The following is a 27,102-nucleotide window of genomic DNA, read 5'->3' on the forward strand; positions in this document are numbered from 1 at the left end:
TATATATATATATACAAACAAACAATCTGGTTACAGTTTGGCGATGCATAAATTTTGTTTGTAAGCCTTTGTGTAAATAAATAAAAAATATATACCTATATATATATATATTAATGTGTAGGTACCGAAGGGTAAAGGGGTTATTTTTCAGAAAACAAGGTCGGGGTTGTAAATAAAAGTGTGAATATAGTATAAATAATGATTATAATTGGTCGTTGGTATGTTTCCCTCTTGCCCCGCAGTCCCTGTTGGTGACGGCCGCCAGCCTCGCTCGTGCCGCGCCCAGCGCCACGCAGTGCGGCCGCACACACACCCCCGCCGCCCAGCTGCAAACAGACAAAATAGTATCACAATCGTGATATAATAGAGAGCTTTTCAGTCGAGTACCGTGTTTAAGCAACGAAGCTTGCTGAGTTGCTTAAGTTAAGAGCGTTCTTACAAGAAAAGTCGAAATAATGTAAAAATGATGATATTCCCGATAAGATTTAAGATGTTACGCTCATTATTAGAAATAAAGAGTACTTGTTCCAGTAAGAGCGTCTTCTTATCTTTAGGAATATCGTTGTACATTTTAGAAAAAGGACTAATTAAATTAGTAATGTTTTTTTTTCTGATGGTCGTTTACGAAAAACCGCGTGAAGCACTGAATTGTGAGCTCTTATTTGTAAATTTTGAGAAGTTTACTCTGCTAAAGTTGGATATTTTGTATTACTAATATCCTGTACTTTAGGAATATCGAACGATATTCTTCCTACATGCTTTTAAGAAAGAGAAAATCAATGTTAAACGAATTGAATTTTCTCTTCGAAACAAGTGTAAATTCCTACGAAAATCTACTTAGTATCGAAGTCATTTTTATACACGAGCAATCTACAACGTTTGCTTATACCTATACTGTTGGTATACATTTGTGTTTATCAAATTCTACTTTAATTTTTTGGCAATTTTTTGAAAACTACTCTATATTGCCGATGACGCGCGCTGGCGATCTCAGTACCGCGGCAGAGCTTGAAGAGGTCGGACCTGTGTCGGTCGGCTCCGCACGTTTTCGACGGCGACAACGAGGTTTTTTATCGTTGTGTGCGGCAGGCGCCGTGTAAAACGCTATACTGTGTGCGTGTAAACTGCGACTGAGAAACTTTAATCCGAGTACTGTATTTGTTATTATAGTATTATAATATAGTGTAGTAACATAACAAACTTCCGAACAACAATAAAAATATTTGAAATTACCTGACATTTTATAGGTAGTAAATTAAAAAAAAAAACAGCCAAGTGCGAGTCGGACTCGCGCACAAAGGGTTCCGTACTACGCACAAAACGGTAAATAAATCACGTTTGTTGTATGGGAGCACCACTTAAATATCTATTTTATTCTGTTTTTAGGGTTCCGTACCCAAACGGTAAAAACGGGACCCTATTACTAGGACTCCGCTGTCTGTCTGTCTGTCTGTCCGTCTGTCACCAGGCTGTATCTCATGAACCGTGAATCGTGATAGCTAGACAGTTGAAAGTTTCACAGATGTATTTCTGTTGCCGCTATAACAACAAATACTAAAAACAGAATAAAATGTGGTATTTCCTATAAAAAGGGACCTTATTGTCGATGGCGTTTACGCCATTATAAACGATGCTCCGATATAACTATTTAAGACCGAACTTGTATAAGTTTTGAGTATGTAATACTCATCCTCCTTATGAACCCTGGCAGTACCTACTGGAACTTAGGTTTGGTGCAACATAGGCGCAGACTGTTTTGATCATTCGACTCGTCTTGATGAGCAACTTGGGAGAGCAGTACTCATGATAGAGCTGATGCTGAACCGTGGCAGTACCTAGTGGAACTTAGGATTGGTGCAACATAGGCACACGCTGTTGTAGTCATCCGACTCGTCTTGATGAGCACTTAGGAGAGCAGTACCCATGATAGAGCTGATGCTGAACCCTGGCAGTACCTAGTGGAACTAAGGTTTGGTTGACATATCAGTCAAATTTGACAGATTGACAGTTTTTGTCATTTTCAGGGAAAATTATCTTTTTGGGATAGAATTTAGCACCAAGTAACATTGTTAAGTGTAGATTTATACTATCTGTCAAAATTGACATTTTTGACAGTTTTGGATCCCAGATCGAAACGGCTTGTCCAATTTTGATAGGACCTTCAACATGAGTCATGGGATGGAAAATGTAGTTTGACACATCTGTCAAAACTGTCAAAATTGACAGTTTGACAGTTTTTGTCATTATTAGTGAAAATTAACATGTTTTGTTAAAGTTTTGTACTAAGTGACATAGTTTAGTGTTGTTTGACATATCAGTCAAATTTGACAGATTGACAGTTTTTGTCATTTTCAGTGAAAATTATCTTTTTGGGATATAATTTAGCACCATGTGACATTGTTAAGTGTAAATTTATACAATCTGTCAAAATTGTCATTTTGCGCCATTTTGACATTTTTGGATCCCAAATCGAAACGGTTTGTCCGATTTTGATAGGACCTTCAACATTAGTCATGGGATGGAAAATGTAGTTTGACACATCTGTCAAAACTGTCAAAATTAACAGTTTGACAGTTTTTGTCATTTTTAGTGAAAATTAACATGTTTTGTTAAAGTTTGGTACTAAGTGACATAGTTTAGTGTTGTTTGACATATCAGTAAAATTTGACAGATTGACAGTTTTTGTCATTTTCAGTTAAAATTATCTTTTTGGGATATAATTTAGCACCAAGTGACATTGTCAAGTGTAGATTTATACAATCTGTCAAAATTGACATTTTGTGACAGTTTGACATTTTTGGATCCCAAATCGAAACGGTTTGTCCGATTTTGATAGGACCTTCAACATTAGTTATGGGATGGAAAATGTAGTTTGACACATCTGTCAAAACTGTCAAAATTGACAGGTTTTGTCATTTTTAGTGAAAATTAACATGTTTTGTTAAAGTTTGGTACTAAGTGACATAGTTTAGTGTTGTTTGACATATCAGTCAAATTTGACAGATTGACAGTTATTGTCATTTTCAGTGAAAATTATCTTTTTGGGATTAAATTTAGCACCCAGTGACATTGTTAAGTGTAGATTTATACTATCTGTCAAAATTGACAGTTTGTGACATTTTGACAGTTTTGGATCCCAAAACGAAACGGCTTGTCCGATTTTGATAGGACCTTCATCATTAGTCATGGGACGGAAAATGTAGTTTAACACATCTGTCAAAACTGTGAAAATTGACAGTTTGGCAGTTTTTGTAATTTTTTGTGAAAATTAACGTTTTGTTAAAGTTTGGTACTAAGTGACATAGTTTAGTGTTGTTTGACATATTAGTCAAGTTTGACAGATTGACAGTTTTTGTCATTTTCAGTGAAAATTATCTTTTTGGGATATAATTTAGCAAACAAACCATGTTCATTTTCAATTGTCAATCTGTCAAATTTGACTGATATGTCAAACAACACTAAACAAAACTTTAACTTCAATGGCCATTAACGTCTCAAAAATTTAATTCAAATTAACTTTAATGCAATTGGTGCGTAATGCAATTGGTTAATGGCGGAACTAATGGTTAATGCAATTGATCAATGGTTAATTAAAATTAACAATTACGGCCAACACTGCTACATATAGCTAAAATAGTTTCGCTACCCATGCGGTACGGTTACCCTGTACCTGTACCAAATGTTATGACGAAACATGTAAGCAAGCGAGTATAATTTCTTTTCATTTCTCATGCTCTGAAAGAGGGTCATTGTTGTTCTAAAAGGTGTGCAGAAAATGATACGCGTCTGCACTAGAGCATTTTACGTTCGAAGTACGATTTTTTTGATTTTTTTACGATAAGCAATTCAAATTTGAGTTTAAATGGATTTGTTATACAATTTCCATTCTGATATTTGACTCTCCATTCCATAAATAATGATACTTTTGCCTAAATTGTTAACCGAAAGTACCCTTAAGAAATACTATAAAAATGTATACTTGGTCATGTTTTAAAAAAAACACATGCATTTTACTTTCCTCGTATTCGAAATGAAAAGTAGAGTGTTTAACTCGGGTGAAAGGCGTCATTTCAGCCTCGGACTGTTGGCGCTCTCACTGTGTTCGAGCACCAAAATACCTCGGCAGAAATGAGTGCCTTTCATCCCTTGGTTAACAATCTACTATTCTAGTATAAAATAATTCTTTTATAATACAAAAGTAAGTACATTTGCACTGGATTTAGTATTTTCGTACCAAATAACAATAATTAGGATTTTAAAATTTAAGTACAGTTAGTGTCGTTATAATTGTTTTCAGTATGCTTCACGAAGGATCAAGATTATTTAATCCATCATTGTAGTGCGAGCGAGAGGGAAAACGTGGTAGAAGGGATCGGCATACTGAGCTCGCACAGCCCGCCGCAGAGCGTAAAATACCTAAACTCGCTCAACGCCGAAATGTAATAGCGCTCTTAAGGTACGAGATTGAAAAGCTTGATTATATCACTATTGTATACAATACTTTTTCTACGAGACAAAAAAATAATAATTTCAACTAGTAGAATCACATAGGTAAACAAACCAAAAGTATACAGCTAAGATACGCGAGCTGCCGCGGCCCGCGATACCTTCATACAGTTCATACCGATGCCCCGGCCGCCGGGCCCGGCGCCCCCGGCGGGTTGGTCAACACCTCCTCGCAACTCATGAGGCCCTGGTACCCGCTCCTTGCTAAATTCAATTTTAAGACAGTTTTTTTCTCGATTTTGGCCACCGTAGCCTATGGAGACTAACAAGCAACGCTAAGTGGTTTTCGTAGGGTATGGATGTTGCTATATGAAGGGTGTCACATGCGCGGTTCTGACTTATCTTTTTTTTCTACTCGTCGAGTATAATCTGTGTATTGCGACTTCATATGCAACACTACAACCTTACTCTTTTCAACGTTGGATAGTCTATGGCACTCCGACTCAAGCATAAGAATTTTATCGATACGGTTTAGTCAATTATAAAAATTTTGAAAATAGAACTTAATACATTTCAATAAAATGTTTCTTGTTTAAGGAGACTCGATTCAATGCAAATTATCGCATCTGCTTTGTGATTGGTTGGCCAACAAAAACATTTTATTTTATGTTGTAGTAGAAATAACTGCTTCATAAGTCAGAAACGCGCAATGCCTACCCTACGAAAACCGCTTAGCGTTGCTTGTTAGTCTCCATAGCCTACGGTGGCTAAAATCGAGAAAAAAACTGTCTTAAAACTGAATTTAGCGCGGAGCAGGTACCAGGGCCTCATGAGTTACGAGGTGTCGTTGACCAACCCGCCGGGGGCGCCGGGCCCGGCGTCCAGGCGCGTACGAGTATGAAGGTATCGCGGGCCGCGGCAGCTCGCGTATCTTAGCTGTATACTTTTGGTTTGTTTACTTATATGATTCTACTAGTTGAAAGTATTATTTTTTTGTCTCGTAGAAAAAGTATTGTATACAATAGTGATATAATCAAGCTTTTCAATCTCGTACATTAACTTAAGCAACTCAGCAAGCTTCGTTGCTTGAACACGGTACTCGCCTGAACAGCTCTCTATTATATCACGATTGTATAAAATACTAATTCAGTATTATAAAAGACATATATATGCTTACATTTTTATACAACTACATAATTTAGTGACCTTATGGTCACTAGGCGCAGTACAGTTAAGTGACCAACCGACGTCCCTAAGTCGTTAGAATAAGGTCTACAATTGGTCAGTCAACTGCACTGTCCAGTAAAGATAACAACAAAATAATATAAGTACTTTAACATTTTATGAATAAAGTAAGCCCCCCGTACTAGTATTAAACTGTATCACGGTGGAAACAGGATTCGCCATCCTCTATTTTCAATATGTTCACACTTGACAGTCAATAAGCGAATTCCTAAGCGAATTCCTAAACGACGCCAATGTATGACTTATTTAAAGTACTTAATTTGATTGCCTAACTTTGACTCAAATAATGACGAATCAGAATTTATTTATTTAGCAAAAATATTGACATTAAATCATTAGAATAAATTTTAGGTTAATCATGTATGTAAGTAAATTATGTGACGTATTATGAATATTAAGATTTGATTATTCTTACTGTAAATTATGTGTTAGATATAAGTAGTCAATTGCTTCACCCTATCCGGGTTCATGTACCATAGTAATAAGTCCTAGACATAATTCATTGTACATGACTGCAATAAACGAATACGAATACAGTAGTATCAAAATTACAGACGTCAGAAACGCTATTTAATAAGCAGTTGAAGGATTTTTTAATTAACAAGTGCTATTATAAGCTAAATGATTTTTTCGATGACAATATGGACATATAATATGACTCAATTTTTAATGTTTAAATTTTAAATTTTAATTTTTGATGTTTTAATGTTTAATTTTAATTTTTGTTTTTAATTTTTTATTTAAGTTTTATTAACATAATTTATTGATAATTGACATTAACCGTAATAAGTTTTTCAGCATGAATATTTAATTTTAATTAATTAAGATATTGATAATCATTGTACATACATACAATCTCTAGATTTAAGTATATGCCGTGCCCTACAAGGGCCCATGTGAGACCAATTATTATGTAACACCTGTGTACCTACCATGGATGTAATAAATATATGAGTATGAGTAAGCAACATCATTTAATTTTTATTAGTTAAGTTAAATATTAGCCGTACACGTCGGGTCGCTTGACAAAAAACCGCATTCCGATGGTTAGTTGCAGTGGGAGTAAACATGTAGTATATGCAAGAGTAACACATTATTCTTAATTTACTTAAGTATATTTAAGGTTTTATTTTAGGATCTTTTTTAATTAATATAGGCCCATAGTGATCTGGAAGTAATTTTTCAGTTATAGTATCTACAGATATAACTTTATTTAAAATATAGTATCTAAAAATTTGGCTGTCATACATTTTGGCTGGTCCATTTTGTACGGGTGGGTAAATTTTTTATTCGCGATTTCGTGGTCGGTCCCATAGTAAAAGTTGGTCAGTATAATCCCAAAACCTCCCTGGCAACGGGAATGCAGTTATTGTTTAGCCACATAGTTCACTGGATGGACGACATCCAGAAGATTGCGGGTCACTTCTGGATGAGATTAGCTCAGGACCGGGACAAGGGGCGTACTGGAAGAGAGGCCTATGTTCAGCAGGGGGCGATAAAGGGCTGATATTTATTTATTTATTTTCGGAGGACCAACAGCTATCAATTATACAATAGTTATATAAGTAAATAACAAAAAGCCAATTATAGGTTCCCACCAATAGCAACAAGTTAACACATAATTGGTGGTTAGCACTAAAATTTTACAACGTATTCAACTAATACTAATATCAAAATGTGAACACCTACTTATTAAATATCCACAATTCAATACTCTTAATATACTGAGCTAAGAAAAACAAAACTTATTAATAAAATACATCAATCGATACAATAATATTATTATGAGTATGCTATCGCATACGACTCGCTCACTTAGGTAATTTGTTTGCCAGAATCCGTCTTATAGTTGTGATGTTACTATTAAAAACGTCAATGTCACACTCTTTCGTTAGTTCATTTAGACTTTTACCAGCTCGCAATAGAAAGCTATTCTTTCTGTAATTACGTGATGAAAATGGAATTGAGAGGGGAGGGAAGTATCTTTTAGGTCTAGATGGAGTGGATATGATGATGATGTATGTCCATACCCGGTCCACACGGCGGGCGCTCGCCCCGGCGGCGGCGCGCTGCAGTCCCGCACGGCGGCCGCGTGGGCGCTCCGCACCAGCTCCTCCGCGAAGCTCCGCAGCGCCGACAGCAGCACAGCACCGAGTGCACCGCGCTGGAGACAGGAACATACCCGGTCCACACGGCGGGCGCTCGCCCCGGCGGCGGCGCGCTGCAGTCCCGCACGGCGGCCGCGTGGGCGCTCCGCACCAGCTCCTCCGCGAAGCTCCGCAGCGCCGACAGCAGCACAGCACCGAGTGCACCGCGCTGGAGACAGGAACATACCCGGTCCACACGGCGGGCGCTCGCCCCGGCGGCGGCGCGCTGCAGTCCCGCACGGCGGCCGCGTGGGCGCTCCGCACCAGCTCCTCCGCGAAGCTCCGCAGCGCCGACAGCAGCACAGCACCGAGTGCACCGCGCTGGAGACAGGAACATACCCGGTCCACACGGCGGGCGCTCGCCCCGGCGGCGGCGCGCTGCAGTCCCGCACGGCGGCCGCGTGGGCGCTCCGCACCAGCTCCTCCGCGAAGCTCCGCAGCGCCGACAGCAGCACAGCACCGAGTGCACCGCGCTGGAGACAGGAACATACCCGGTCCACACGGCGGGCGCTCGCCCCGGCGGCGGCGCGCTGCAGTCCCGCACGGCGGCCGCGTGGGCGCTCCGCACCAGCTCCTCCGCGAAGCTCCGCAGCGCCGACAGCAGCACAGCACCGAGTGCACCGCGCTGGAGACAGGAACATACCCGGTCCACACGGCGGGCGCTCGCCCCGGCGGCGGCGCGCTGCAGTCCCGCACGGCGGCCGCGTGGGCGCTCCGCACCAGCTCCTCCGCGAAGCTCCGCAGCGCCGACAGCAGCACAGCACCGAGTGCACCGCGCTGGAGACAGGAACATACCCGGTCCACACGGCGGGCGCTCGCCCCGGCGGCGGCGCGCTGCAGTCCCGCACGGCGGCCGCGTGGGCGCTCCGCACCAGCTCCTCCGCGAAGCTCCGCAGCGCCGACAGCAGCACCGAGTGCACCGCGCTGGAGACAGGAACATACCCGGTCCACACGGCGGGCGCTCGCCCCGGCGGCGGCGCGCTGCAGTCCCGCACGGCGGCCGCGTGGGCGCTCCGCACCAGCTCCTCCGCGAAGCTCCGCAGCGCCGACAGCAGCACAGCACCGAGTGCACCGCGCTGGAGACAGGAACATACCCGGTCCACACGGCGGGCGCTCGCCCCGGCGGCGGCGCGCTGCAGTCCCGCACGGCGGCCGCGTGGGCGCTCCGCACCAGCTCCTCCGCGAAGCTCCGCAGCGCCGACAGCAGCACAGCACCGAGTGCACCGCGCTGGAGACAGGAACATACCCGGTCCACACGGCGGGCGCTCGCCCCGGCGGCGGCGCGCTGCAGTCCCGCACGGCGGCCGCGTGGGCGCTCCGCACCAGCTCCTCCGCGAAGCTCCGCAGCGCCGACAGCAGCACAGCACCGAGTGCACCGCGCTGGAGACAGGAACATACCCGGTCCACACGGCGGGCGCTCGCCCCGGCGGCGGCGCGCTGCAGTCCCGCACGGCGGCCGCGTGGGCGCTCCGCACCAGCTCCTCCGCGAAGCTCCGCAGCGCCGACAGCAGCACAGCACCGAGTGCACCGCGCTGGAGACAGGAACATACCCGGTCCACACGGCGGGCGCTCGCCCCGGCGGCGGCGCGCTGCAGTCCCGCACGGCGGCCGCGTGGGCGCTCCGCACCAGCTCCTCCGCGAAGCTCCGCAGCGCCGACAGCAGCACAGCACCGAGTGCACCGCGCTGGAGACAGGAACATACCCGGTCCACACGGCGGGCGCTCGCCCCGGCGGCGGCGCGCTGCAGTCCCGCACGGCGGCCGCGTGGGCGCTCCGCACCAGCTCCTCCGCGAAGCTCCGCAGCGCCGACAGCAGCACAGCACCGAGTGCACCGCGCTGGAGACAGGAACATACCCGGTCCACACGGCGGGCGCTCGCCCCGGCGGCGGCGCGCTGCAGTCCCGCACGGCGGCCGCGTGGGCGCTCCGCACCAGCTCCTCCGCGAAGCTCCGCAGCGCCGACAGCAGCACAGCACCGAGTGCACCGCGCTGGAGACAGGAACATACCCGGTCCACACGGCGGGCGCTCGCCCCGGCGGCGGCGCGCTGCAGTCCCGCACGGCGGCCGCGTGGGCGCTCCGCACCAGCTCCTCCGCGAAGCTCCGCAGCGCCGACAGCAGCACAGCACCGAGTGCACCGCGCTGGAGACAGGAACATACCCGGTCCACACGGCGGGCGCTCGCCCCGGCGGCGGCGCGCTGCAGTCCCGCACGGCGGCCGCGTGGGCGCTCCGCACCAGCTCCTCCGCGAAGCTCCGCAGCGCCGACAGCAGCACAGCACCGAGTGCACCGCGCTGGAGACAGGAACATACCCGGTCCACACGGCGGGCGCTCGCCCCGGCGGCGGCGCGCTGCAGTCCCGCACGGCGGCCGCGTGGGCGCTCCGCACCAGCTCCTCCGCGAAGCTCCGCAGCGCCGACAGCAGCACCGAGTGCACCGCGCTGGAGACAGGAACATACCCGGTCCACACGGCGGGCGCTCGCCCCGGCGGCGGCGCGCTGCAGTCCCGCACGGCGGCCGCGTGGGCGCTCCGCACCAGCTCCTCCGCGAAGCTCCGCAGCGCCGACAGCAGCACCGAGTGCACCGCGCTGGAGACAGGAACATACCCGGTCCACACGGCGGGCGCTCGCCCCGGCGGCGGCGCGCTGCAGTCCCGCACGGCGGCCGCGTGGGCGCTCCGCACCAGCTCCTCCGCGAAGCTCCGCAGCGCCGACAGCAGCACAGCACCGAGTGCACCGCGCTGGAGACAGGAACATACCCGGTCCACACGGCGGGCGCTCGCCCCGGCGGCGGCGCGCTGCAGTCCCGCACGGCGGCCGCGTGGGCGCTCCGCACCAGCTCCTCCGCGAAGCTCCGCAGCGCCGACAGCAGCACAGCACCGAGTGCACCGCGCTGGAGACAGGAACATACCCGGTCCACACGGCGGGCGCTCGCCCCGGCGGCGGCGCGCTGCAGTCCCGCACGGCGGCCGCGTGGGCGCTCCGCACCAGCTCCTCCGCGAAGCTCCGCAGCGCCGACAGCAGCACAGCACCGAGTGCACCGCGCTGGAGACAGGAACATACCCGGTCCACACGGCGGGCGCTCGCCCCGGCGGCGGCGCGCTGCAGTCCCGCACGGCGGCCGCGTGGGCGCTCCGCACCAGCTCCTCCGCGAAGCTCCGCAGCGCCGACAGCAGCACCGAGTGCACCGCGCTGGAGACAGGAACATACCCGGTCCACACGGCGGGCGCTCGCCCCGGCGGCGGCGCGCTGCAGTCCCGCACGGCGGCCGCGTGGGCGCTCCGCACCAGCTCCTCCGCGAAGCTCCGCAGCGCCGACAGCAGCACCGAGTGCACCGCGCTGGAGACAGGAACATACCCGGTCCACACGGCGGGCGCTCGCCCCGGCGGCGGCGCGCTGCAGTCCCGCACGGCGGCCGCGTGGGCGCTCCGCACCAGCTCCTCCGCGAAGCTCCGCAGCGCCGACAGCAGCACAGCACCGAGTGCACCGCGCTGGAGACAGGAACATACCCGGTCCACACGGCGGGCGCTCGCCCCGGCGGCGGCGCGCTGCAGTCCCGCACGGCGGCCGCGTGGGCGCTCCGCACCAGCTCCTCCGCGAAGCTCCGCAGCGCCGACAGCAGCACCGAGTGCACCGCGCTGGAGACAGGAACATACCCGGTCCACACGGCGGGCGCTCGCCCCGGCGGCGGCGCGCTGCAGTCCCGCACGGCGGCCGCGTGGGCGCTCCGCACCAGCTCCTCCGCGAAGCTCCGCAGCGCCGACAGCAGCACAGCACCGAGTGCACCGCGCTGGAGACAGGAACATACCCGGTCCACACGGCGGGCGCTCGCCCCGGCGGCGGCGCGCTGCAGTCCCGCACGGCGGCCGCGTGGGCGCTCCGCACCAGCTCCTCCGCGAAGCTCCGCAGCGCCGACAGCAGCACAGCACCGAGTGCACCGCGCTGGAGACAGGAACATACCCGGTCCACACGGCGGGCGCTCGCCCCGGCGGCGGCGCGCTGCAGTCCCGCACGGCGGCCGCGTGGGCGCTCCGCACCAGCTCCTCCGCGAAGCTCCGCAGCGCCGACAGCAGCACAGCACCGAGTGCACCGCGCTGGAGACAGGAACATACCCGGTCCACACGGCGGGCGCTCGCCCCGGCGGCGGCGCGCTGCAGTCCCGCACGGCGGCCGCGTGGGCGCTCCGCACCAGCTCCTCCGCGAAGCTCCGCAGCGCCGACAGCAGCACCGAGTGCACCGCGCTGGAGACAGGAACATACCCGGTCCACACGGCGGGCGCTCGCCCCGGCGGCGGCGCGCTGCAGTCCCGCACGGCGGCCGCGTGGGCGCTCCGCACCAGCTCCTCCGCGAAGCTCCGCAGCGCCGACAGCAGCACAGCACCGAGTGCACCGCGCTGGAGACAGGAACATACCCGGTCCACACGGCGGGCGCTCGCCCCGGCGGCGGCGCGCTGCAGTCCCGCACGGCGGCCGCGTGGGCGCTCCGCACCAGCTCCTCCGCGAAGCTCCGCAGCGCCGACAGCAGCACAGCACCGAGTGCACCGCGCTGGAGACAGGAACATACCCGGTCCACACGGCGGGCGCTCGCCCCGGCGGCGGCGCGCTGCAGTCCCGCACGGCGGCCGCGTGGGCGCTCCGCACCAGCTCCTCCGCGAAGCTCCGCAGCGCCGACAGCAGCACAGCACCGAGTGCACCGCGCTGGAGACAGGAACATACCCGGTCCACACGGCGGGCGCTCGCCCCGGCGGCGGCGCGCTGCAGTCCCGCACGGCGGCCGCGTGGGCGCTCCGCACCAGCTCCTCCGCGAAGCTCCGCAGCGCCGACAGCAGCACAGCACCGAGTGCACCGCGCTGGAGACAGGAACATACCCGGTCCACACGGCGGGCGCTCGCCCCGGCGGCGGCGCGCTGCAGTCCCGCACGGCGGCCGCGTGGGCGCTCCGCACCAGCTCCTCCGCGAAGCTCCGCAGCGCCGACAGCAGCACAGCACCGAGTGCACCGCGCTGGAGACAGGAACATACCCGGTCCACACGGCGGGCGCTCGCCCCGGCGGCGGCGCGCTGCAGTCCCGCACGGCGGCCGCGTGGGCGCTCCGCACCAGCTCCTCCGCGAAGCTCCGCAGCGCCGACAGCAGCACAGCACCGAGTGCACCGCGCTGGAGACAGGAACATACCCGGTCCACACGGCGGGCGCTCGCCCCGGCGGCGGCGCGCTGCAGTCCCGCACGGCGGCCGCGTGGGCGCTCCGCACCAGCTCCTCCGCGAAGCTCCGCAGCGCCGACAGCAGCACAGCACCGAGTGCACCGCGCTGGAGACAGGAACATACCCGGTCCACACGGCGGGCGCTCGCCCCGGCGGCGGCGCGCTGCAGTCCCGCACGGCGGCCGCGTGGGCGCTCCGCACCAGCTCCTCCGCGAAGCTCCGCAGCGCCGACAGCAGCACAGCACCGAGTGCACCGCGCTGGAGACAGGAACATACCCGGTCCACACGGCGGGCGCTCGCCCCGGCGGCGGCGCGCTGCAGTCCCGCACGGCGGCCGCGTGGGCGCTCCGCACCAGCTCCTCCGCGAAGCTCCGCAGCGCCGACAGCAGCACAGCACCGAGTGCACCGCGCTGGAGACAGGAACATACCCGGTCCACACGGCGGGCGCTCGCCCCGGCGGCGGCGCGCTGCAGTCCCGCACGGCGGCCGCGTGGGCGCTCCGCACCAGCTCCTCCGCGAAGCTCCGCAGCGCCGACAGCAGCACAGCACCGAGTGCACCGCGCTGGAGACAGGAACATACCCGGTCCACACGGCGGGCGCTCGCCCCGGCGGCGGCGCGCTGCAGTCCCGCACGGCGGCCGCGTGGGCGCTCCGCACCAGCTCCTCCGCGAAGCTCCGCAGCGCCGACAGCAGCACCGAGTGCACCGCGCTGGAGACAGGAACATACCCGGTCCACACGGCGGGCGCTCGCCCCGGCGGCGGCGCGCTGCAGTCCCGCACGGCGGCCGCGTGGGCGCTCCGCACCAGCTCCTCCGCGAAGCTCCGCAGCGCCGACAGCAGCACAGCACCGAGTGCACCGCGCTGGAGACAGGAACATACCCGGTCCACACGGCGGGCGCTCGCCCCGGCGGCGGCGCGCTGCAGTCCCGCACGGCGGCCGCGTGGGCGCTCCGCACCAGCTCCTCCGCGAAGCTCCGCAGCGCCGACAGCAGCACAGCACCGAGTGCACCGCGCTGGAGACAGGAACATACCCGGTCCACACGGCGGGCGCTCGCCCCGGCGGCGGCGCGCTGCAGTCCCGCACGGCGGCCGCGTGGGCGCTCCGCACCAGCTCCTCCGCGAAGCTCCGCAGCGCCGACAGCAGCACAGCACCGAGTGCACCGCGCTGGAGACAGGAACATACCCGGTCCACACGGCGGGCGCTCGCCCCGGCGGCGGCGCGCTGCAGTCCCGCACGGCGGCCGCGTGGGCGCTCCGCACCAGCTCCTCCGCGAAGCTCCGCAGCGCCGACAGCAGCACAGCACCGAGTGCACCGCGCTGGAGACAGGAACATACCCGGTCCACACGGCGGGCGCTCGCCCCGGCGGCGGCGCGCTGCAGTCCCGCACGGCGGCCGCGTGGGCGCTCCGCACCAGCTCCTCCGCGAAGCTCCGCAGCGCCGACAGCAGCACAGCACCGAGTGCACCGCGCTGGAGACAGGAACATACCCGGTCCACACGGCGGGCGCTCGCCCCGGCGGCGGCGCGCTGCAGTCCCGCACGGCGGCCGCGTGGGCGCTCCGCACCAGCTCCTCCGCGAAGCTCCGCAGCGCCGACAGCAGCACAGCACCGAGTGCACCGCGCTGGAGACAGGAACATACCCGGTCCACACGGCGGGCGCTCGCCCCGGCGGCGGCGCGCTGCAGTCCCGCACGGCGGCCGCGTGGGCGCTCCGCACCAGCTCCTCCGCGAAGCTCCGCAGCGCCGACAGCAGCACAGCACCGAGTGCACCGCGCTGGAGACAGGAACATACCCGGTCCACACGGCGGGCGCTCGCCCCGGCGGCGGCGCGCTGCAGTCCCGCACGGCGGCCGCGTGGGCGCTCCGCACCAGCTCCTCCGCGAAGCTCCGCAGCGCCGACAGCAGCACAGCACCGAGTGCACCGCGCTGGAGACAGGAACATACCCGGTCCACACGGCGGGCGCTCGCCCCGGCGGCGGCGCGCTGCAGTCCCGCACGGCGGCCGCGTGGGCGCTCCGCACCAGCTCCTCCGCGAAGCTCCGCAGCGCCGACAGCAGCACAGCACCGAGTGCACCGCGCTGGAGACAGGAACATACCCGGTCCACACGGCGGGCGCTCGCCCCGGCGGCGGCGCGCTGCAGTCCCGCACGGCGGCCGCGTGGGCGCTCCGCACCAGCTCCTCCGCGAAGCTCCGCAGCGCCGACAGCAGCACCGAGTGCACCGCGCTGGAGACAGGAACATACCCGGTCCACACGGCGGGCGCTCGCCCCGGCGGCGGCGCGCTGCAGTCCCGCACGGCGGCCGCGTGGGCGCTCCGCACCAGCTCCTCCGCGAAGCTCCGCAGCGCCGACAGCAGCACCGAGTGCACCGCGCTGGAGACAGGAACATACCCGGTCCACACGGCGGGCGCTCGCCCCGGCGGCGGCGCGCTGCAGTCCCGCACGGCGGCCGCGTGGGCGCTCCGCACCAGCTCCTCCGCGAAGCTCCGCAGCGCCGACAGCAGCACAGCACCGAGTGCACCGCGCTGGAGACAGGAACATACCCGGTCCACACGGCGGGCGCTCGCCCCGGCGGCGGCGCGCTGCAGTCCCGCACGGCGGCCGCGTGGGCGCTCCGCACCAGCTCCTCCGCGAAGCTCCGCAGCGCCGACAGCAGCACAGCACCGAGTGCACCGCGCTGGAGACAGGAACATACCCGGTCCACACGGCGGGCGCTCGCCCCGGCGGCGGCGCGCTGCAGTCCCGCACGGCGGCCGCGTGGGCGCTCCGCACCAGCTCCTCCGCGAAGCTCCGCAGCGCCGACAGCAGCACCGAGTGCACCGCGCTGGAGACAGGAACATACCCGGTCCACACGGCGGGCGCTCGCCCCGGCGGCGGCGCGCTGCAGTCCCGCACGGCGGCCGCGTGGGCGCTCCGCACCAGCTCCTCCGCGAAGCTCCGCAGCGCCGACAGCAGCACCGAGTGCACCGCGCTGGAGACAGGAACATACCCGGTCCACACGGCGGGCGCTCGCCCCGGCGGCGGCGCGCTGCAGTCCCGCACGGCGGCCGCGTGGGCGCTCCGCACCAGCTCCTCCGCGAAGCTCCGCAGCGCCGACAGCAGCACAGCACCGAGTGCACCGCGCTGGAGACAGGAACATACCCGGTCCACACGGCGGGCGCTCGCCCCGGCGGCGGCGCGCTGCAGTCCCGCACGGCGGCCGCGTGGGCGCTCCGCACCAGCTCCTCCGCGAAGCTCCGCAGCGCCGACAGCAGCACCGAGTGCACCGCGCTGGAGACAGGAACATACCCGGTCCACACGGCGGGCGCTCGCCCCGGCGGCGGCGCGCTGCAGTCCCGCACGGCGGCCGCGTGGGCGCTCCGCACCAGCTCCTCCGCGAAGCTCCGCAGCGCCGACAGCAGCACCGAGTGCACCGCGCTGGAGACAGGAACATACCCGGTCCACACGGCGGGCGCTCGCCCCGGCGGCGGCGCGCTGCAGTCCCGCACGGCGGCCGCGTGGGCGCTCCGCACCAGCTCCTCCGCGAAGCTCCGCAGCGCCGACAGCAGCACAGCACCGAGTGCACCGCGCTGGAGACAGGAACATACCCGGTCCACACGGCGGGCGCTCGCCCCGGCGGCGGCGCGCTGCAGTCCCGCACGGCGGCCGCGTGGGCGCTCCGCACCAGCTCCTCCGCGAAGCTCCGCAGCGCCGACAGCAGCACAGCACCGAGTGCACCGCGCTGGAGACAGGAACATACCCGGTCCACACGGCGGGCGCTCGCCCCGGCGGCGGCGCGCTGCAGTCCCGCACGGCGGCCGCGTGGGCGCTCCGCACCAGCTCCTCCGCGAAGCTCCGCAGCGCCGACAGCAGCACAGCACCGAGTGCACCGCGCTGGAGACAGGAACATACCCGGTCCACACGGCGGGCGCTCGCCCCGGCGGCGGCGCGCTGCAGTCCCGCACGGCGGCCGCGTGGGCGCTCCGCACCAGCTCCTCCGCGAAGCTCCGCAGCGCCGACAGCAGCACCGAGTGCACCGCGCTGGAGACAGGAACATCAGAACATTGTTTACAACCATAGAGCAACTTATACTAGAGCGGTACTGTCATAGTCAATTTTGTAACCACAGTAAATTCAATGCCATCTGTCGACACACTTTAAAACTAAAAATAAATACTTATAAAAATACGATAAAATGTATTCAAATATGGATAAATGATTTTTTTTATTTGCATTAATTATTTTTATATGATTTTGACCCATGTTCTTTCACTGGTATGCGTTAAAATTATAAATAACAAACGAAATAGTCAACGCCCTCTATACGAGTGTAGGCCAAAACTAGTGGCACCATCTGATCGAAAATCAAATTTTCGTGATTTTCGAGGCACGTTTTTTCCTTAGACTGTATCCATCTATTACGGAGTTATATCTATCTTTGTTTACAACTAAATAATATACATACTATGAATTTTCTCAGAAGATTTTTTCGGACTCGAGTCCTAATCTGTTAAAAGCCTTTGTTTATTTGAATAATAAAGTCGCGTCAAGATCATTTTGAGCGCCTCGCCCGCTTAGCGACCTTCCGCTGACCGTACATCGAATTGTATAGTATGAATTATCTCAGATGATTTTTTCGAGCTCGGGCCCTAATCTGTTAAACGATAGCGTTTGTTTCTTTTAAGAGCGGTCTTCAGCAAGCGCCAAATCGGCCATGTCGTTTAAAAAACCGGCCAAGTGCGAGTCGGACTCGCGCACGAAGGGTTCCGTACCATTACGGAAAAAAACAGCAAAAAAAAATCACGTTTGTTGTATGGGAGCCCCGTTTAAATATTTATATTATTCTGTTTTTAGTATTTGTTGTTATAGCGGCAACAGAAATACATCATCTGTGAAAATTTCAACTGTCTAGCTATCACGGCTCATGAGATACAGCCTGGTGACAGACAGCGAAGTAGTTAGTAATAGGGTCCCGTTTTTACCCTTTGGGTACGGAACCCCAAAAAGCAACTTCTTAGAAACTTTCTAAGCGAGGAAATACGTAAGTTGCTGGGCGAATCGCTGGTTCTCTCCAAGTAGTTCCCAGGTAGCAAAATGACGTAAAATGACGTCAGCGACGTCATAATGACGGCATTATGACGTCGCTGACGTCATTTGACGTCATTTTGCTATCTGGGTTAAACTACACAGATATTGTGTATGAGCCACGACTGTTGGAAAAAACTCGCCGTCTTATCCAAAATGCTTGTTTCCGTTTTTGTTGTTCAATCCCGCCGAGAAGTCATATTACACCTTACTTAAACAAAGCGTCCATATTAAACATGTCCTCTCGTAGACACCTACATCTTGCGTTTTGAATGACAAAAAGCCCGAATACCTGTTTACCAAAATTCGTATATCCTTTTTCCATAAACGACACGGTACTCGTTCCACCAGACGATGTCTCCTAGAAGCACATCCTCACAAAACCGTTGCTTTTACAGGCTGCTTTCGGTATCTCGCAACCACGTGTTGGAACAATATTCCTCCACCTATTCGTGTTATGAAAACTAAGCGTAGTTTCAAATTTCATTTCAAAAAATTCCCTTTAGAGAAGCAAAGTTTGGGAATTCCTCACGGTTACCTGGTTGCTGATTACCGAATTTAGTCTTAGTAGTCCTGCTTAAAAATAAAGATTTTCTCTAAATCACATTTGACACTACATACATGCTAACCACACTGACACTTCTATGTCACAACTATGTGGAAGCATTATATGTCTGTATAGTTTAAACTGTGTCACTAGTTATTTATTAATAATAAATTAGGTAAGTACAAACTTTCGACTATTTCATTATTTTCCACTGTTTTTTGTTGACGTGATCAGGTCCTGGCAAAAAATCAGTGCTTTTCCTAATGGGTGAAGCGTAATACTGAGCCAGAACCTTTTTGTTTTGCTGCGACGCACACAGGATTTTTATTTGTATAAAACAGTATTTATATGTATTTTTTCCTTTTTCTCTATTATGTAAAAATCTGTGTCTTATTTGTTGTTGTTATTTCTATTTTTTTCTGGATTGTTCTGTGTACCTATGTCATTTTTGTATTTGAATATTTTGTGTGCATTGTGGCAAACAAATAAACAGTTTATCTATCTATCTAACTATCGCGATAGTATTAAGGTTCAAATTTATGTAGCAGCTCATTCAGACACCAAACGCGCATAACTTCGGAGCGACCTGCGAATTGGACGCAGTGTGCCGTGCCCCTCTATGGGAAAAATGATTAGACAATGACCCATTATGAACCATTCAACTCACCTATAAGAGTATCCATTCCCGACATCTTCGTTCCTCAACTCTACGCCTATGTCCGCGCACGTCCGCTCCAGAAACAGGAACCGCAGTCTGTCCTCTTCCTTCTCCACCGGCATCACGACGAGGCCCGATGGTTCCTCTTTCTTCACTCCCACACGAGATGGCACTTCGCCTACCACCTGGAAATAAATAAATGGATCAAACATACATTAAAAAACCCCGGCCAAGTGCGACGCGAACTCGCGCACGAAGGGTTCCGTACCATTACGCAAAAAACGGAAAAAAATCACGTTTGTTGTATGGGAGCCCCCCTTAAATATTTTGTTTTTAGTATTTATTCTGTTTTTAGTATTTGTTGTTATACCGGCAACAGAAATACATCATCTGTGAAAATTTCAACCGTCTAGCTATCACGGTTCATGAGATACAGCCTGGTAACAGACGGACAGAGACAGACAGACAGCGAAGTAGGGTCCCGTTTTTACCCTTTGGGTACGGAACCCTAAAAAAACCTGTCTCCCTCTTCTGCTGCCTTATCCCTTTATTTGGGGTCGGCCCTCGTTCTACGGCGCCGAAACAGCCGGTGTTGTATTGTCTAGTAATCAGTAGAGAAGCTGTCGTTCTCCACCACATTTTATTTTTGGATTCATAATTTATATCGTTGGAACACCGGAAATGATAAAAATACTTTTGTAAACCTTAACATTATTTTATAAAAAAATATTTAAAATGTTGAAAATTTTTGAGCGGTTGAAACGCTCATAATTTTTGGCGCGAATTCGACAGAGCGTGATGACGTCACACGTTGGGCGGCCCAACTGACGTTTGCTACTAATGACACTAATCTGTCGAACGCGTGACGTCACGTGGCGTTTCGAGCGTTTCGCTCACTAGCTTTTCGCGGGCAAATTTTTGTACTTTTTATTTATAATTTTAAGTAATTAAATGGTAATTTAAAAACGGAAATGCATTTGTAACATGATATAACGGTAACAAACATCCGAATAAAACATATTTCGTTCAAATATAAACTTCATGCATGAGGCTAATTGGAAAAAAAATTACGTCAATAGGTTCGGCTATTGTTTGGTCGCGAATAGTATTGAAATAGATGAGTTAAAAAAAGTGAATTTCTTTGCAGTTTGTGGTTGTGATTTATATGATCTCGTTGAATCGTTAATTTCACCAAAACAGGTCACGGAGATAACCGGATTACCTGATGGTAAGCGATTACCGCCGCCCATGGACACCCGCAATACAACTGTAAAGCCCACGTTAGACGATCATTTTAAACCAAAACAAAATGAAATAGTGCAATCGTATAAGTTTCATATGAGGTGTCAATCGAGCATTTAAGTATTTATATATTATATAACACAAACCTTGGGCTTACCGTTACCGTGGAACTTAGTCAATCTGTTTAAGAATGTCCTATAATATTAAATAATACACTAAGTAATACACACCTCAACATCTTCATCATCTGAAACATCCACAGTATCCGTCAAGCTCTTATTGAAATCCTCCGGGTTAAATACACTTATAGTGGCCGGATCTGTGGTGATCTCCGTACTGTCCCAGTAGTCGGTGGAGAAGCTGTCTTTCCGGACGGGCTGGTATCCGTGGAGACGGGAGAAGATGAGGATCTGCTTGGTTCGCCAGATCGGTTCGGTGGTGCGGAAGTGTTCCGTGAGGATTGTGTTGATTAGTTTTGCTCTTGACCACTGGAATATAATATCGTTGTTTATTTAATCTAAACTGTCGTTAGTAGTGACTCGCGCGGCATGTTTCGGAGAACTTAGGTCTCCATCTTGAATCACCAACAACATACTCCCAAAACATGTCGCGCGAGTGACGAAAAATACATTCAACCGTAAAATTAGCTTAATTCTCTGTTAATCATATAAAAGTCTTTGTCGCCAGTAGGTTTGTACTGAATATAAACTTGAACATACGATTAGAAAACGTCACTCACACGCTCTTCTTGTTTAGGCGTAGTTGCTCCATATGTTAAGTAGGAATTTCTGTCTTAAAAACTGGCAATTTACTAGTAAAAGATGATTTGTTTTGCTTTTAAGGCTTCAGATTATCCAACCGAAATTGTATTGAAAGTGACTGATGATTGCTAGAATTTATATTGTTTCAATTTTACACCAAGCCCTAAACTAAGGATTGTTTTAGGTAATTTATTACCATTAAATACATTAGCGAATCAATATTGTGGTATTTTCTATAAAAAGGGACCTTATTGTCGACGGCGCTTAGGCCATTATTAACGATGCTCCGATATAAATACAATGCCGCGCGACGCTGTGCGACGTAAGCGCCATCGACAATAAGGTCCCTTTTCTTAGAAAATGCCCCATTTTTTATTCACTAACCAAGTTACACATACTCTACATATTTATAAACACTCAACTCACCTCTTTATTTCTCCGCTTAGCAAAATCCATCTTCCAAAACCTCTCATCGCCGTCCACCGCAAACGGAAAGCACTTCTTAAAGTCCGGGTCCCTAGCCAGCTCCGTCACTATGGGCACTTTCCGCAGTAAATAATTCACCGCCACGCGCACACAAGTAAACCTACTCACACACGCACACAAACTATCGTATAGATTACTTTCTTTTTTCACTAACACTTCTTTATCCGGAGCACTGAAAGTTATACTCTTCGCCCACGACACTCCTAAGTAACAATGATCGTTCTGTATATGTGTAAAGTTCTTCTTTAGCTTTTCCTTATTATTTATCTGATTTTTCACTTCAGGTTTCAGTAATGAAACACCTTTTTTGACTTTTTTCACACCATTCTGCTTTACGGGACTTAATTTCGCCGTTTTCATATTTCCTTTCGAGTTGATTACTATTTCTTGCACTTTGCTTAAATCTAAGTTCCTATCCATTTCTAGGTAATATATTTTCCCTGTTTTCGGGTCTAGATATTTCATGATTCGTTTCTTGGGTGACGCGGGTTGGTTGAGTATTTCGTTTGGTATGGTTTCCGTAGGGTTTTCTATGGTTTTTTCGGGCGACAAGTCCACTTGGTCGTTTTGCATTTTGATGGTGTTTTCGAGGTCGAAAATATTTGGTTTTATGTCGTTTGGCTCGAGATCCATGTGTTGGTCTATGTGGTTGTCTAAGTCCAGGTGGGTTTCTGAAATTCGAGGATAATTTTATACAAACAAGTTGGCAACAAAATTGTGCGAATCGCGTGGAAATATAAACTATCGCATTCAATGTGGGCGAAATATCATGAGCTGATTTGCATACAATTTGACATCAGTACCAAATGAGCTCTGGGCTGGATTCCAGCAGGACCTTCTGGTATTTGATGTCGAGGGTGATGTAAACTATACTGCTCTTACCTATATGGTTGTCCTGCTTCTTCTCCGGTTTAATAATCATCTCATCGACATCTAGCTTAGTGTTCTCGGTGAAGAAGTCCAGCCAGCTGTCTGGTGCCGGTGGTTCAGGCTCGGGTTCCACGGGTTCCTGTTTGGGCACCGGAGCGGGTTCCGGCAGGATCTCTTGTTCCTCTTTGTATTCGCACTCCAGCATGTCCGGGGTACTGTAGAGCCAGACGTCTACTAGTGTTTCTGCACCTGAAATTGAAATAGAACATGTAAAACCGCATGTATGCCGCACAGCGTCGCGAGGCATCGTTTATAATGGCGTAAGCTCCATCGACAATAAGGTCCCTTTTTATAGAAAATACCACATATTATGTACAAAACGCGAGTGTTTATTGACTACACTACAGGTTAGTTACCTAGTGTCTGCAGTCCAGTATAGTGTCTGTCCAGTTTGATAGTGTGTTCCACGGTGGCCGGTCGGTTCCTTTCAGGCAGCTTGAAGTGCAGCTCCACTCTCGCGGGGAACTCGCCCCAGCCACGCCGTGATATGTGGTACGGTGGTTTACTATAAGTAATAACAAGTAACAATTAATAAATATTAATTATTAAGAAGGGAAGTTAAAGAAAACTCAAATAATAGATGTAGCTCGGAAAGCGGCCAAGTTAAAGTGGGACTGGGCTGGTCATGTCTGCCGCATGCCGAATGACTTGTGGGCCAAGATGACCACAGAGTGGGTGCCCCATGAGTAAAACCGGGGATCCGGCAGACCTCGTCGGCGATGGCGGGTTAGCTAGGACTCCTCTTTGAGAGACTGGCCAGATGTAGCTCAAAACCGGGAAGAGGGGAAGAAGAGGGGGGAGGCCTTTGCCCAGCAGTGGGACACAATAGGCTCGTAATAATAAGAAGGGAAGCAGAATTTCATAGTAAACTATGGGTGAAAAATTCACCAGTTCTACGCAGAGGAAGTTAGTAGAATAATGAATAATAAATAAATATTCTTTATTTCGGACCATGTCCATATACAATTGAATAACATGTAAAATTAATATTAAATTATATAATAAATTACAATAAATTACATTTGTTAGTAGCAGTATGAAGTCTTACAACTAAGGTTAGTATTCTAATTTTACATAATTGAATAACATGTAAAATTAATATTAAATTATATAATAAATTACAATAAATTACATTTGTTAGTAGCAGTATGAAGTCTTACAACTAAGGTTAGTATATATACACAGCATTCTAATTTTACATACAGTAAATTGGCTTGCCTGTCAGCACATGTATCATATGGCAATGGTTCATGTACTGACAGTCAAACCTTGACGCAAATGCCCTCAGGACGCTGTTCGTGCTGCCCCGCACCCTACGTGCCAGGGATGTGCACCGCTTCCGCATAGTGGTGTAAAAACAGTCTACCCTAGCATCAGCAAACATCCCCGATGCGCTGCAGTAGCGAGGCAGCCCCATCATCATCCTGAAGGCATTGTTGTACTGTACACGGAGGGCGTTGTACTGTTTCTGCGTGTAAGAGATCCACAGGCTGCTCGTGTAGAAGGTTGTACAAAAGGCTCTAAAGAGAGTTACCTTAACTTCAGCATAATAAACATTTTATGGTTTTCTAACTCACTCTATATGCACTATGTGGTGCGGCGCGTACGAATGATGAAGTGTCACAACCACGGCTCGTAATAACTTGGAAGCGTCATGGCCCGTGGGGCCGCGGACATAGAGCAACCATTTGTGGGTGGAGCGGTCCATGGTTGACGCCGCTGGGGCGTATTTTGATGTGTTTCCTGGAAAAAATAAGACGTTTTTGAGGCATTGGTCTTACAATACAATTTTATGCAAGTAACAAGGATTCTTAAAATTAAATATAGAATTTATAAAATGAGGCGTGCCTAGACAATTCTTGTACAAAAAATTCAAACGCTATTTAATTGACAGATATAGTTGGTCAAGTAAATTTTGTCAGTAGAAAAAGGCGCGAAATTCAAATTTTCTATGGGACGATATCCCTTCGCACCTACATTTTTTAAATTTGCCGCCTTTTTCTACTGACAAGATTTGCTTGACCAACTATTACACATATTTTTATTAGATGACGTATTCGGCCGGATATGCAAATGGTTTTTGCAAAACGATAAAAATAAATAAACCGCATTTTACCGATTTCCAAAACCGCAGTGATCCCACAAGAGCTCCGTGAACAGTTTTGTACGGAGCTCTAAAAAGGAATGTAAGTTTACATCCATCATTCATATTAGCGAGAGCTAGGCCAGATAGCTATTTGGGTAGCTACTAAAACAGGGCCCAAAAAGTCCTTGCAAAAGAGGTAGACTTTACAGACTTACCAATAATGATCTTATAGCGGTGTTTCATATTGTTTCTCGTAACCTCGTCTAAAGTTAGTACGTTCTCGGGTCTCGGTACGATGTGCCGCGGCACCTTGGTGGGTTTGTAAGGCTCGTGGGGCTCCAATATTATCTACAACTCACCAATAATGATCCTACTGCGGTGTTTCATCTTGTTCCTGGTGACCTCGTCTAGTGTCAGTACGTTCTCGGGTCTCAGTTCGATGTGCCGCGGCACCTTGGTGGGTTTGTAAGGCTCGTGGGGCTCCAATATTATCTACAACTCACCAATAATGATCCTACTGCGGTGTTTCATCTTGTTCCTGGTGACCTCGTCTAGTGTCAGTACGCTCTCGGGTCTCAGTTCGATGTGCCGCGGCACCTTGGTGGGTTTGTAAGGCTCGTGGGGCTCCAATATTATCTACAACTCACCAATAATGATCCTATAGCGGTGTTTCATCTTGTTCCTAGTGACCTCGTCTAGTGTCAGTACGTTCTCGGATCTCGGTTCGATGTGCCGCGGCACCTTGGTGGGCCGGGCGTCCGGCGCGAGCTCCTGGCGGGGCTCCTCGCGCGGCTCCTCGGGCCGCAACGAGCGGGACCCGTCGGCCGGGATCGTGTAGTTGCGGGCTTGTAACATAGCCTGGGGAACATGTATTCTAAAATTGTAAACTTTAACCACTATCAAAGAGGCGGTTTAGCAGCCACATGGTAAAATGCGTTTTAACACTTTTAACATTACATTCGATTGACATTTTTGAACTGTCAGCTCCGACAAGGGGTAAACTTCTCACCTCAATGGTACTTTGTTTAATTATTTAGATTTATGACATATTGTTGTCTGAGTACCCACAACACAAGCCTTCTTGAGCTTATCATGGGACTTCAATTTGTGTAAGAATGTCCTTAAATATTTATTTATGCTTAATTTCCGGTAATATCGCGAATCGTAATGAATATTTTTAAATATTGTTCCTTATCACCAAAGAGGTGACATTTCCTATTATATAATAGGATAGAGCGGTACTGTCATAGTACATTTTGTAGCCACAGTAAATTCACTGCCATCTATCGACACACGATACACGATTAAAACTAAAAATAAAAATATCAAAAAATGTATTTATATATGGATAAATGTTTTTTTATTTTATTTGCAATAATTCTTTTTATATTATTTTGACACATGTTCTTTCACTGATATGCGTTAAAATTGTTAGGTAACAAACGAAACCGTCAACGCCATGTATTCGAAAGTAGGCCAAAGGTAGTGTCGCCATCTGATCAAGAATCAAATTTTATTGATTTTCGAAGCACGTTTTTTCCTTAGACTGTATCCATCTATTACGGAGTTATATCTATCTTTGCTTATCACACATCACTTTATTAAATTCGTGAGACCCGTTGTAATGTATGGATCAGAATGCTGGGCGACGAAAGTGACGGATGAAAGAAGAGTGCACGCAGCGGAAATGAGAATGTTGAGATGGATGTGTGGAGTGACGAGGAAGAATCGGATTAAGAATGAGTATATTAGGGGAAGTTTGAAAGTAGCACCAGTAACGGAGAAGATAAGAAGTAGTAGGTTAGCGTGGTATGGGCATGTGATGAGGAGGGATGAATGCCATATAGGCAAAAGAATGTTAGGGATGAATGTTGATGGACGGAGAGCGTATGGTAGACCCAAAAAGCGATGGATGGATTGTGTGAAGGAGGATATGAGAAAGAAAGGAGTGAGTGCTGAGGTGACGAAAGATAGAGGAGAATGGAAGAGAAAAACATGTATGTATGTATGTATGTAAACACTTTATTGTACATAAGACAGATTACAAACACAATAAAAGAACATAAATATATACAATGTACAAAGGCGGACTTATCCCTATAAGGGATCTCTTCCAGTCAACCTTTGAGCAATTGAGAATGAAACAATAAACAGATCAAGATAGACAAACGAACACTATGAACAGAAAGTAAATTATGGTTCAATTATTACAAACGTAAATAATTAAAACCTGTAATCTAGAATATAAAATAAACATATATATACAATACATATCCATATAAACACAAATATATAC

At 51.2% G+C, this 27,102-nt stretch overlaps 1 protein-coding gene across 1 annotated transcript in view; it reads right to left on the reverse strand.

Moving 5' to 3' along the window:
• Nucleotides 1–202: 202 nt before the first annotated feature.
• Nucleotides 203–27,102, reverse strand: part of LOC134752593 (uncharacterized) — a 30,080-nt gene continuing 3,180 nt past the window's right edge. The window contains exons 4-12 of the mRNA XM_063688262.1: nt 25,454–25,664; nt 24,298–24,463; nt 23,077–23,225; nt 22,673–22,909; nt 21,731–22,461; nt 20,774–21,031; nt 19,311–19,486; nt 16,930–17,052; nt 203–326 (exon numbers count right to left, since the gene is read on the reverse strand). Coding sequence (XP_063544332.1) covers nt 203–326; nt 16,930–17,052; nt 19,311–19,486; nt 20,774–21,031; nt 21,731–22,461; nt 22,673–22,909; nt 23,077–23,225; nt 24,298–24,463; nt 25,454–25,664 — 2,175 coding nt within the window. The remainder of the gene's footprint in view (nt 327–16,929; nt 17,053–19,310; nt 19,487–20,773; nt 21,032–21,730; nt 22,462–22,672; nt 22,910–23,076; nt 23,226–24,297; nt 24,464–25,453; nt 25,665–27,102) is intronic.

The sequence above is a fragment of the Cydia strobilella genome, chromosome 25 (assembly GCF_947568885.1).
Source record: "Cydia strobilella chromosome 25, ilCydStro3.1, whole genome shotgun sequence".
NCBI classification, from domain to species: Eukaryota; Metazoa; Arthropoda; class Insecta; order Lepidoptera; family Tortricidae; genus Cydia; species Cydia strobilella.